The sequence below is a fragment of the Temnothorax longispinosus genome, chromosome 1, assembly GCF_030848805.1.
Source record: "Temnothorax longispinosus isolate EJ_2023e chromosome 1, Tlon_JGU_v1, whole genome shotgun sequence".
NCBI classification, from domain to species: Eukaryota; Metazoa; Arthropoda; class Insecta; order Hymenoptera; family Formicidae; genus Temnothorax; species Temnothorax longispinosus.
Window position 1 is genome coordinate 22,842,035 of NC_092358.1, and position 14,593 is coordinate 22,856,627.

General features: G+C 33.3%; 1 protein-coding gene across 5 annotated transcripts in view; it reads left to right on the forward strand.

The window, feature by feature from the left end:
* Con (leucine rich repeat protein connectin) overlaps positions 1-14,296 on the forward strand; it is a 125,173-nt gene extending 110,877 nt beyond the window's left edge. For all 5 annotated transcript variants that reach the window (XM_071786584.1, XM_071786612.1, XM_071786575.1 and 2 more), the window contains 5 exons: positions 4,669-5,226; positions 7,238-7,731; positions 8,037-8,213; positions 8,625-8,740; positions 9,301-14,296. In XM_071786584.1, coding sequence (XP_071642685.1) covers positions 4,676-5,226; positions 7,238-7,731; positions 8,037-8,213; positions 8,625-8,740; positions 9,301-9,546 — 1,584 coding nt within the window. In that variant the 5' untranslated portion in view covers positions 4,669-4,675 and the 3' untranslated portion in view covers positions 9,547-14,296. The remainder of the gene's footprint in view (positions 1-4,668; positions 5,227-7,237; positions 7,732-8,036; positions 8,214-8,624; positions 8,741-9,300) is intronic.
* The last annotated feature ends 297 nt before the right edge of the window (positions 14,297-14,593 follow it).

Genomic DNA, 14,593 nt, shown 5'->3' on the forward strand with positions numbered 1-14,593 from the left:
CCCATTCATCCCCCCAGGCCCCGATCTATGTTGGATCATGTCTAGGCATAATCTTAAGAAGCTCCCGGCGCAGTTATACACTGGTTTTCTCCCTAGATCGGTATAGTCACGTGAGGGGCGCGCTCCCCCTTTTCGTCCGCTTTTTCTTGTTTTATTTGCATCCGAGGCATTCCGAAAACGTATTGCGTCCTTCTTTTGCATAGTGCGGATGTACCGGCCTATAATAAAGCTCGAATCGCGCCGTCAGTCATTAGCATAAAAGCACGATACGAGGCGCGCTTCGATCGAGTCGAGGGCCCCCGTCGCTATAGGCGACTTCTCGATATTGCGATCCATATAATACGGGATCCTGTGTGTCCTGGGGTTCTCTCATACCGCCATTACGCATTATGATATCTTTATTAAAAAAAAAATCCACGCGTATGAATTGCTAAAATATCTCTCGATCTAATTATTAATTCGCCGAATCGTAGTCAAATGTAATTAGCATAATGGAATCGTGCTTATATGTGTGCGCGCCATAGAAATACGAGTCAATTCCCGCAACGCATCGCTGCACCGCGAGAATTTTCCAATTGCACCACATTTCGACGTTGATTGGATGCCATCCTTTGCGAATCTCTCTCTCTCTCTCTCTCTCTCTCTCTCTCTCTCTCTCTCTCTCTCTCTCTCTCTATGCGATCGCGAATTCATCGTTGAATAATACGGTATACGCCGAGCTTACGCTTTTAATTAAACTTATTAAGCAGTATTAATTTGCATTGTATTAGCGTATTGCTGTTGCTGCCACTGTGCGAGCTTAAAATATCTTTAGTAGCTTTAAAACGGCTGTAAAGTGGTTTTTAATGGTGAATTAATAAAATTATTACTTAATTGAAACTCCATTTATCCAAACAAGCTTATTAGCTTATTTACGATAATCCATTTGTTAATCTGCGTTTACCTTCGGAATTTATATTCAAGGTATTTATATATGCCTGTACCATTTTTCTTCTTATATACAAAGTTGCTCATTATCTAATGTTAAGCGTAGCGGCGCGTTTCATGTTATTCCCGACGTTAAATAAGAGGCTATAATTTAACGTCCTGGAAACGTTACAATAGAGGATTGAAAAGGGTTTAGATTACTGAGCGGAGGGGTTAAATTCGTCGCGTCTCGACATTCTACTCGCCTAACTTTTGGAATAAACAACTCGTGTTTTGCACACGCCCGCCCGGCACTCTCTCATCTCGAGTCTCACGGCTCGAATTCCATTAAGGCGCAATTAGCATACAGCAACGGAGCGTGCGTGATGGTAAGAGGCGCCGAATGGACCGCGGTGTCGTGGATAATTTTCGTGGTGCAACGTATGGCAATCGCGCACTGTGTCGAAACTTCGGTCAGTTGCGAAGTTATATTAAACGTTCCAACCAGGTATAACACATATTCATATGTCTTTGCCTCGTTCATGACGTTGCGCCCTTTGTAACGGCAAGTGCCAGTTTCGTGCGTTATTATTTGTGGTTCGGTACATTGTGCTTTATACTGTAGAATTATCGCGGCGAGAAAGTTTTGGGGAGAAGAGTGGGGAGCGGTGAAAAGAGAAGAGAGAGAGAGAGAAGATGTGTGTATCAATTAAATTGAGATGAAAATGGCGTGCACATCTGTAAAATATAAAGAAAGCTATAATTTTGAAAGAAATTGTTATTACTAAATAGAATATAGTAAAAAATAATATTGCTTAAAACAATTTCAAATTGCGAAGAACTCGAATATAGAAACTTTAAATTGGAACTATATAAACGTATCAATATAAATGCTGACAATGTAGCGGATATTACGATTCAGCGCGACTGTCATCGTCGTATAAGAGTATCAACTTCACAAAGTAGTAGGCAACTCCGTAGCTATACTATAGACGAAATTAAATGCAAATATTGCAAAGTCGAGACAACATTGCGCAAAGTCTCGGACTTGCATTTGCCTTCACGCAACACGCGGTGCCCTCCAAGACGAGTTTCGCTCGCAATCGGAAATAAGTACGAAACAAAGCGGCGGCTATCGTGCGGTTCACGAAGTATTACGAGTATCCCAAGTGCGCTGTTTAAAAACTTTCGCGCATTATCTGCATATGTTGCATCGGCCATATCCACCGCAGCGGTTCTGTAACGGCTGCGCTCACCACAGATGATATTCGCCAGTTTTGTGATTTATTTCATCCGCGAAATACGTTACGAGCTCCGATATACTATTGCACGAGGTGAAAAATTTACCTAATCAGAGAGAATAAAAATATTTTAAAAATGATATATTGGAGACCCAAGTACAGGCGTACATGAAGTATAAAAAATTTATGACTGAAACATTTTAATCCTCAATTTTAGACTATTTTCGTCTGTAGAATTTTAATAAAATATAATAATACTTTATTTCCATAATACATTGTATTACAATTTGATTTAAATTGAAATAAATGTAATTGAATATTGTACAATCAGATTCTTACTTTTTCTTTTCGTCCTTCTATATTGTGGACAAATTTCATGTCGACTAATTTAAATAGAATCACCGTTTCCATTATGCAAACGGGCGTTTCGCCTTACGGGTAGATTTAACCGACGAATAAATATGTTACTCATCTAGTGAACACCTTGGCATAACGAACGAGATGGAGGAGCGAGAGAGAGAGAGAGAGGGGGGGGGAGAAGTCCATCAGGAAAATTGAACAAAACTCAAATTGATCCGGAACTCGCGGATCCCCGTGGCTTTTCGTCGAAGCTTTCGCTGTTCCCGACAGTAATTAAATAAGCCGAGTTATACGGAGGAGGAAAGTTCGCGAAATTCGCGAACGCGCCGCGTGTACGTTAAAACCGTCCGGCCTCTAGAAGTTTGCGAACAAACGTTATTGCACGACAAAAGCATCGCTATGCGATATCATCTACCGTCATATTTATGAAATTTCACGATTATTATAGACGAGATTATCGCTATTGAATTTCGAAGGAAGAGAAACGTGAAGAGAATAGCATGAAGCTGCTACGCAGACTTAGGATGCCAAAAGGCTTTATGTTTCTATAATAAATATAGATATAGGTAATTTTAATTATATAATTATAAATATAATTATAAAACTATAGAAGTATCTACTTTAAATTAAATTAGGAATAAGTTGTTATAAGCTATTACTTGTACAAACCGTTAGAGCTTAGTTCCTAAAAAGTATAGGTACTAGGTACTTCGGCTAGTTCATATAATTTTTAAAAATGTTTGTCATATCTTTTTGTTAAGAAAACAACGACTCGAGTTTTATCCAAGAATTTGTATAAAAAAATAATGTATGATATTATCTAGATAAAAAATGGCTCACTAGGTCAAGGAAATCCTTTAATTTATGTGGCAATAGTGGATGGCTTTTCTCTCTCTCGGCCTGAATAGAAATTATTTTTTCTTCTCCCACTGAGGAAATTTTTATCTATGCTGCTTTTCCCACCGGAGTTATTCATATCCTAGAGTTTATGAAGTTAGAGTGAATTATTTTCCAAGCGTTATTTTGTTCTAAAATCGATCTTTCGTAAACTATGCAGTATTACTGAAAAATTTTGAAGGCATAAAATAGTTGAAGGAATTACACGGTAAAAATATTTATTTATTTAAAATGATATGAACAATTCTTTTGTGACACAACATATATAATTAATAAATCAGAATTGTTTTTTAATTAAGTATTTTTGATTTTAATTATTATTTAATTATTAAATGTAATTAATATTGAGTTGAATAAAAATATGAAGAAATCAATGAGATATCTGAAATTAAAAAAAACGCCATTACGTACGTAATATAATACAATATAATACAATATTAACGCAGAAGCGGAATCCTTATAATAGCATTCCAATACTCATTCGATTAAAAAAGACGAGTTAATGAATTTAACGGTCGATAAGCACAACACAGGAAAGACAAAGAAAAGCTTTGTAAATTTTAAATGCAAATCATAAACATTGTAAAATCCTTGCGTATTAAAAAATTTTAACAGTTTAATTAATAATTTATATCGATTAAAAATATTTTTAACGCGCATATTAAAATTTTTTTGTAGATACATTATATAATGTATCTCTTTGAAAGAACAACATTCGACTAAAAAAATTCTTATTTATCGGAGATACCATCGATCGGTGCGACAATGTGTCCACGTCCTCTCTATGGATGAAAGAAGGGAATGTTTTTCTCTAAAGAGCAGCCTCGTGATGGAGAAACGATATGCCGTTACGTATCGACGTGCTTGTAATGGAGCTGTCGAGCAAATTTTCTGTGATACAGAGCCGGAGGCGCGCATCGTATCGCGCCGACTTTAAATACAATGGAAATCGACCCTTATCGCCTCGTCATCGCCTCGATGCTTCGAGGACGATCAGTTGCTCATTATTCACACTTAAATCCATCCAAGAGAGATAAAAATCCATCAGAAGAGAGATAAAAATCGCGTATTATTTTTGAAAAAATTCTTTTAAGGAAGAAAAATGTATAATAAAAATCTGTTAAATTGTTACACGTCAGTCAAAGAATAATATATATTACCAGAATTTTCCAAAATAATTTTATTATAAAATAATCTCGGTATCAATTAATGAGTCATATATAAAGTAATATACTCAAGCAAAATTGTCAATTCTCTGTTTCAGGATTATAATGCGCCAATTTCTGTACCATTCCCTCGTTCTTGAACTGTTGCTGGTGACAATCTTGTTCGCGTCGTCGGGTCTGGCAGTGCCCAAGACGCGCGGCAAAAAGAAACTCATCAAGGAGGCAAAGGAAGTGAATATCTGCGACATTGAGAACCAGCAAGCGCCGATTTTTTGTTACTGCAACAATGTTGGCCTGCAAAATGCCAGCGAGGCCGATTGCTGGGTATTGAGCAAGTTCGTGCAGGACGATTCCATGTGGAATTACTTCACATCGCAAAGCCATCTGAAAAAATTGACGTTTACGGTACGTCAGATCGGCAGCCTCGACTACGTGCCCAGTCAGGTGCTGCACAAACTGAAGAATTTGCGCGTGATCGTGTTCAAGTATGGATGGCTCCACGAGATTGCCGAGAACGCTTTTAGCAATCTCAACGGCGTTACCGAGATCAATCTCCACCGCAACATGATCGTTGTGCTGCACAAGTACGCTTTCGCGAACATGCGAAATCTCACTGTCATCAATCTCGACGATAATCGCATCCCTGAGATTAATAGGTACGGATAACTGATAGTTGCTGGCGAGTAGTTGTCCAGTAGAGGTGGCTATTATAACTTTTTATCGTGTTTGTTAATCTAACGAATGAAATTTTTATTCGTTATTTATATCATCATACCATATATTATTTGTGCTATTTGCATTACTTATTGAGAAAATGGGTATAATATATAAGCTTAAAAAGAAGTGTTCTTATGAAAAAAGTATTGTTTATACATTGTTTATATATTTTTCTCATACATTGCAATATTAATAAGTCAGAAATTTATAAATACTTTTGTATTTTAGCTTGAAACCAATAATTCACAACATTAAGTACAAATTATTTAGTTTGTTGTACAAAAATAAATAAAAAAAGATTTAAAAAAAGTAATATCTACTAAATACTCTTATGTAAAAATATAGAAGATTATGTTACAATATTATACAATTTAAACTTGCTTTTATTACAAAATGTTATTCAAAAAATACTTTAATTAAATTATTAAAAGATTATGCATGCTATGAAGATTAGTTCTTTTACACATTATCATATATATATATACTAGCATGCCTCGCCGGGCTTCGCCCCGGAGAACATGTGTATTAAGACACGCAAATAGTCTCTCTTTCTTTCCCTCCCTCCCCCCTCCCCCTCCCCCCTTATTATTTCCTGAAAAATTGAAAAAAATTAAAAAAACTGGTTTTTAAAAGATCGGTAACGAGAAATTATATACTTTATGGCACTCCCCGGGAAATTCAACCCCTACTTTATGTACAATTCTTTGAGATTCGGTCATTCCGAACCGGTTTACAAAAAGATCGGTAACAAAAACTGTACACATCATGGCACTCCCCGTAAAATTCTACCACTACTTCTTTAAGATTCGGTCAATAAATTCCCGAAAAATTGAAAAAATTTCCGTACCGGCTTCCAAAAAGATCGGTAACGAAAAATTATACAGTTTATAGCACTCCCCGAAAAATTCTGCCCCTGCTTGATCTATAATTCTTTGAGATTCGGCCAATTATTTCCCGAAAAATTGAAGAAATTAGAAAAACCGGTTTCCAGAAGATCGGTAACAAAAAACTATACACCCTATAGCACTCCCCGGGAAATTCTACCCCTATTTCATATACGTTTGGTAAAAATTCGGTCCATTGGTTTCCGAGATCATAGCGAACAAAAAAAATGCAAACCCTGTTGCTTTATAATAATAGTATAGATATATAGATATTAAATATATTATATTTAATGAAATGCAATATAATTGCATTTTATTTGAGAATATTTATGTACATTTATTTTAATATACGATAATGTACGAAAATATATGCAATATAGTTTCAGAAAATTTTTAGATAATGTATCAATAAAAGTGATAATTTAATTAAAAATTTAATGTAAAGAACTTGAAGTTACGATGCCATACTTAAAACTTTTATATTAAAAAAAATTATTATTATTATTATTACTGTCAAACAGCGCCTATATTTTGCATCATATAATATTTACAGTGATTTAAAAAGGATGCTTATCAGCATCAAAAGTTAAATTGATTATTATCGATTTAAGTATGTGAATTTATTGTTCCAACAAAAAGCTGTTTCTAGACCGACAAATAATCGGAGCGCAATTTACTAAGTTGAAAAAAGTATAAAATTCACATAGAAATATTATTATTAGGCTATCAAGATCCAATCCGGCTGAAAATGACATTTTCTCCAATTAATATTATGCATATTTATAATATAATATATTTAGAATACTAATATATCACATTATTATGAATTACATTTATTTTTGTAATTACTTTTTACATAATATGTGTAATATTTTATCACACGTATTATATCTATTCACTTAACAGTAAATACATAATGCACAAATTGCATAAATAATAAGTGACGTGAATATTGACTAATGAGAATTAATATAAGTATAAGAAATAAAATTTTATTTAATTAAAAGACGCAATAAAAAATATATATACATGATGTACACAACATATTTTGAATAATTGTTTATAGAGATACATTTGTGAACTTGCCGAACTTGAGCAAGCTGTACCTGAACCGCAACAACATTAGCACTGTTCACGACAAGGCGTTCAAGCTTCTGGGCTCGCTGCAGGAACTCGAGCTGAGCGGCAACCAGATCACTGTCATCACGCGCGACAGTTTCCATGGTCTGCGCAATTTGCTGCGTCTCGATCTACGCCTCAATCAGATCACCATGATCGGCGATCGTAGCTTTGTCGAGATGCCGGAATTAACCGAGGTCCAGCTTGATCAAAATAAGATCATATATATAGCCGAAAGAGCATTTGACAGCATGCGCAATCTCCGGAAGTTGCATCTCAGCAGCAATAAGCTGGTGACATTGCAGCCAGACTTTTTAGCTGGTGCACCCAGTGTTCACTTTTTGGATCTGAGGGTAAATTCGCTGAAGACCATGACTTTTGACAACATTAAACCAATCGTGACTAATTTCTACGGCAATAACAGCCACTTATACCTGGGCGGTAAGTACTACGATCATCTAAATAAATTGTAGCATCTATATATTTGAGAAGAAATTATCTAAAGTATTGTCAAATTTATTGTCCGCTAAAGAACAATGTTAAATAAAAATCGGATAAGTATCTCGCAAATAAATTCGAATCCAAAATAAGAGAGTAAAAGATTGTAATAATGTATTAAAGAGATTCGCGCGAGTTGTTTAAAGTTTGCGAACAGCAATGTTAAATCATCCGCAGTGAATTCGGGCGATTCGTGATCAAAGTAACGAGATTGACTGATCAAAGTGCATCATCTTATCTGCATGTAGGAAACAATCTGATCTGCGACTGCAAACTCGCGTGGATCTGGGGCCTGCGGAACGAGACGAAGAACACGGAACTGAGGAGTGCCCTGGAGGAGCTGACTTGCTTCCTTGAGAGCAATAATGCAACGCAGAAGATCAACAACGAAGACCTGGGGAGAAATCAGCCGCCCAAGATTTCCAGTAAGTTTTGTTCACGCGCGAGCGAGTATATGAATGCCTTTCGGCGAAACTTAACTCAGTTTTGTGTCAAAAAGGCGAAATGCAAAATTTACTTAATTTAGAAATATATAAGAGCATTCTATCCGCTGTATGAATATAGACACCATAATTTAATTTTATATGTACTACTTGTCAATAGAAGTTAAAAACAAAGTAATTATATTTCTATTTATACGTATAAATTGCTTTATATATTCCACAATGTCGATAAAATGTATTAAACTGGTGGATATTTATTACTTACAAAAATATTTTATGATTAATCAAAAATAAAATCTTAAAGAGAGAAGGAGAGAGAGAAGGAAGGGGGAAGAAAGTGTCTTCATATATCGCATTTTTTTTTTAAACAGAATTATTTGTATTTTATTACAGACGAATACGTTAACGATAATTTGAGAGGCGATAATAACGAGGACGACGATGAGGCTGAGAACGATGAATATTATGATGAATCCTTTGACGAAAATTCGACAAATTATCACAACAAGGTAGGATATAGATCAGCTTGTTGATTACACATAATATAGCTTCTGAAATTTCTCTTACAATGATATTAAAGATAGTTGCTTCATTAAATGAATTTCTTTAAAATTCATTAAAATCTTAATTACTAATTAAAAGGCAATTTAAATGTTTATGCTATTGCATGAAAATTGATCATCCAAAAGTTGAGCTGATTGCAATTAAAATTAATACTATAACATGTTTTGCGTGTACCAAGCTGAGCTTAATGTCAGATTTTTAATTTTAGTCTCCATATTACACATTAATGATTTTTATAAAAAATGACTAACAAAAATATAGAAGACTAATATAGGTACAAATATTATAGAAAAAAATTCAAAATTTTTAAAAATATGAAAAATTTTATATATTCAGATTCAAATTTTAAAAATAATGGAAGTATTTTTTTTTAACGTTACTAATTTAATTAATCTTTATTGTATCGTACACGCACGCATATGTTTTAGGTTTAACCTTTGTTTAATCAAACCGTTCGAATCTCCTTAACTGATACTACGTAGATAATTTTAATTTTGATTTGCAGAATAATCGTGATGGTAAAAAGTGCTGCATGAAAAACTTATTCGAATTGAAGCTAGAAGAGCTGCCATGCCCGGAGCTTTCGCGCGAGGATTTGATGGCATCCGAGCAGCCATCCAGCCGCCATGAAAACGCCCGCGTGGGTTCGTCCGGGTCCAGCTGGTTTAGCTCTGGTTCGACCTCGGTCCAGGCCGGTCAGTCCGTCCTCGTTGCCTCATTGCTATTGCTATCTATACTTTTTTTCACGTAGAAGCGGTTAAGCACTCAAAAATAAAGCGGTATAAGCGCCATTCGGCAGCTTGATATGCTCGAGTGAGCGGATGGAAAATCGTACACTTAAACGAAACGGGACAGAAAGAAAGTGTATGTTTATGTGTGTGTATGTATGTGTATGTATGTGTGTGTGTGTGTGTGTGTGAATGTGTGTGCGTGTGTGTGTGGAACTAACTGGACACAACCAAGAGACGTATACCTTCGAAACTTTCCGAAGCGCTTGCAGTTACCGTTTATTATATGAAGTCTCTCTTAAAGGTATCCGAACTTTAAAAATGTTCGTGACTACGTATCAATAATGCATATATAGCAATGGACAAGAGATCGCCAAGTCACAATTATCTAGTATATAAACGCGGATGCATTTGCATGCCATTTTTAAAGTTTGATAATTTTCTTTTAATTTTTCGTGTATGTAACGTGACAGTGTAAAAACGTTTGCCATTCTTTGAAATATGCTATCATGCACAATTAAAGTTTAACGGGCCAACTAATGAGATGCGACATTTTATGTTCGCAACAATCTACATGTTTACTGTGTTTTCAATATAAGCCAAAATGGTAATATAAAAATGGCAAGGTTGCACATAGCGTTTTATTTTACACAATATTGGTTGAATTCGGGCTCAAATGCGCTCCCTTACATACTGTACGCATTCCCGTATTTGTACAGTATATATATACATAATTTTACTGTATGCATTATAAGAATACCAAAAAATATCGCGCACACTACCGTTTCTCGTTAGTTATCTCGCTTGCGTAAATACTGCCATTTAAACCGTAGTCCATTATCATATATTCAGCTAATTTTGACCGAGACGACGGGTCCAGCTACAACGGCTGGAAATATCGATATAATTACAAACTGCCAGAAATTCAGATATCGCCATATAATTTAGAGTAAATATTGAAATTTTGATAGTAAAATTAGACAGCAGATTTCTTAATTGTTTATTTATGACCGCAATAATTATCCATCTTTTTTCCACTATTTCTATTCGTTTTTAAGAGTAGGTTAAACGTTTTGATATAAATGTATTTTTTAAAATTATTTTTCTTTGTGCTTTTTACAACCTTTTGCAACATGCTGTGAAATATTAAACACAATCACACTGCCAGTTCTGCTCGCTCAGTTTTATGGATGGTTTTAAAATTTTGATACAAATTTACGTGATATTTGTTTTAAGATTGCTTTTCGATTTTTATAACCTTTTATACAACATTACAAAACATTAAATATTACACATTGCCAGTTATCAGTAAGCATTTTATTTGTAAACCTATGATTAAATCTTCATATTCTTAATACCCCCCCCTCTATTCTTAACATCTCCATTCTCATTGTAACAACATTTATGAACTCCGTATTCTTAACATCTACTCCTGTGCTGCTATATGTATACATATATGCTAATAATCCATACTTATCATATGACCACGTGATCATCATAATTAGAGAAAGCGCGAATGAAAGAGGAGGATGCCATATTGAAGCGGATATTCAAAGACATTTCTTAGTAAATAAGAATTTCTTATTTATGCACATATGCATGCGTATGTATACGCACATGCATATCACGCGACGCATCGAATGTCAACGCGTATAGGCGCGAATAAGAGAGAAAGAGACACGACAATTATTTTCTCATTTTATTTATCTTGACTTTCCCTCTCCAAAGCATTGTCGGCATGGAAAATTGCTCGGTCCATTTATATTTTTATTTATTACGTCCAACAGATAAATATCCATATTTATTTGAGGGCTGTGGAAAAATATTAAAAATAGAAGGTCTTTATCTTAATATGTTAAGAATACGGATTTAATTGTATTAATATTTAGATTTTTTGATCCATACGTATTTTTAACATTAAGTCTATAGCAAAGATCATCTACGATGGATGGATGATTTTGAATCCTTGTAAAACTTTATATCTTGAATATCAAAAACATCAAGAATTAATATTGATGTACAATTAAAAAAAAAATTAATGGAGGCACGGTGCGATTATAGAACACATCAAGAATTGATATGGTTGAAACATATTTTAAGGAAAAATTGAGAAGGACACCATATGATCAGGATTTTATACTGCTTTCGATATTTATTAAAGAAAAAAAAAACAATTGAATTAGTTGATTACGAAAATGCACGAGTAACGCTAACAACTTCTTAAAAAATTCTACGGACTCTATTCTTAATTTTATCGTGATGTATATTAATATTTTAGTACATATTTGGCATTTAGAAATATAAATAAGCGCTTATTAATTACAAAATGCCTCTAAGAAAGCTCAGTAGTAATCATGCCTTTTTCGAAACGTTGCATGTAAAAAGAGATCGATATTCCTGTAGTTAGTAATGCAATTGATACTTTTTTCGTATATAACATGTATTGTGAGTTAAGAAACACTATGTATTAATTCAATTCCATAAAAATCGTACCTCATGTCCATTTTATAATAACTAATTCAATTGTACATGAATTATTTAAAATATTCTGTTTACTCCACGTGTGTATAATTAATATTATACTTAGTACAAGAAATATATACTTCTTATCCTATGAAATATATTTCTTGGTATATGTAAAATGAGACTGAAAACAAGAAATTTTTCGAGCACTAAGCGTTTTTATTATTCTTCTTACATAATAATCGTGATGTTTTTGCGCGATATTTAGCGAGCAATTTCACAACGATTACGTCTACGACGATCTGTTTGTTTGAGATGCACTTTCTTGCGCTTTTTGCGTAAAAGTTTTAAATGGACTTATATTTTAATCTTTGGATGGAAGAGAAAAGGAATGAAGCTAAAAACGGAAAGCGCAACTGGAGCGAACAGACGTAATTTGCAACAATCAATTAGTAAGAAACGCACGATATAGATAACGTGAAATATAGCCTACCCCTATGGAACAATGATAAAGAAAAGAATTATTAATAATGTTAAGGTGTTGTTTGTCTAATAGTATATACGTTGTCATAGTATCGTGATAATGTTTATATAATATATGAAACGTCGAGTCGCAAAACGACATCGTAGGAGACGCAAGAAAGTCAACTATCGACCTTTGCTTTAAAAAAAAGCATAAGCTACAATTTAATCTAGACAGGTCCCGCCATTGCAAGCTAAAAATATAATTTGCAAGTGTTTTTAATCTGAAAGTGTTTTCTATTTAAGATTTACATTCTTACAAACAAAAAATCTAATTAATCAAGTTATTAAAAAAAGCAATTTTATATACATTATTCACTTTGATTTATTAAATATATTTATTTAGCTTGTGTGTGCTTACATCCTTTATTTTTTAAATACCTCAAAAATAAATCGTAATATAAATTTAAATTTTAGATTTATTATTTCTGATGAAAAGTGCAAAATGTCCTTTTATATTAAAATATTTTTAAATTATACTTATAGACCGCGTTGTGACTAAGAGATTTTATAAATAAATGATGGAAATGTTAAGAAACAAATTAAATACATAAGGGCAATCAAAAAATGCATAAAATTATTTTTTTTAAATAAATTATTTAAACTTAATAACGTATAACGAGTACTTTCTTCTAATTTTTATTTCTTTTTTATGGAGTAAATGATCGATTCTTGCTCTTCGCTCGATGCCGTAGTGCGACATGACACCTGTTGTCGATTGAAAGAAATACGCGTATACATTAAAGGGGTACTGCGTGCACAACACGTTACTGGGTCGTTTATAAGATACAAAATTAAGCCACGAATAAACATATTTAGAGCCGTAAGTTTCCAATAAAGAGAAATATTATTATCCAATTTTCTCTCTTTATTTTCTTTGTGACTACTGAGACATATATAATCTGATGAAACATTCAGGACACAACATTTTATTAGGATTATTAATTATAGCTCTATAGACAACTTCGTTAAAAACAAACAAGTGATAAGCACGATTTATTGGAAAGAATTTGAAGGAGATCCCGATCATGTAAGGCATTTAACTTATAGATACCAAAGATAAGAAAAGTTTGGTGTTAGCTGTTAGGAATCTCTCTCTCGTACACAATTTGTGATCTGCCTGATCGCACTAAGTAAAATAAACTGAGTAATTATTAAATCTGATAAGTAAATGAACGGGTACACTGTCAATCCCGAGTCGCTGTAAGTCAAAGTAAAACGGGACCCCGTGAATTTTCCATAGGGTCTCCTTCTTTCTCTTTTTCTCACTCTGCTACTTATTCTTTCATATTAGCTAAATAATGAACGAAAAAAGAGATTATCATAAAATTGGCTATTGAATTACAAATTTAATTAGGAGATTAATAATTAAAGTAGATAATCGAGCAATTTGCTAATTTTATTTTCCCTAATTCACTCTGCAAGTCTCCCGCTTTATTTCTATTCTTCGATTTTCATATATGACTTTTAATACGTACCACTATATCAGACACGTTTATTTGAATAACTTTATTTATTAAGGTAACTACATTTTATATTCGACATATATATGAGTTTCAATATGTATATGTCGGATACGTTTTATAATGTACAAGAAGATAATTCTTGGGAGAATGCAATGATTTTTTATATATTATATGTACAATTAATTTAAGTTATTAAGTAAACGCAACTATAATAAATTAGGTTTAGTCTACTTATAGATTTACCGCCAAGCTATAATGTGTATTATATGTTCTTTTGTAAGACTTAACAATAATCGGAAATAAATTGTCGAAAAACAAAGAAGCTATACCTTCTCTTCCAATAATTTATTCCCGTCGAAATTTATCCTATCAATTTTGCATTTCCTACTGTGATAATATCAATAAAAAGTATTATAAAAAATTGTAATTGGAAAATTATAACTTCTCACACACTTACTTATTTACGGTAGAATTTCTTTATTCTATCTCCTTCTATTTTTAATCAGTTTTTATTTTAAAATAGTTCTCCAGTAAACTTGACTTCTACTTTTGTGGACTTTTTCCGTTATACATTTGCTATATAATCACTTAATTATACATTAGGATAAGAAAGTAAATA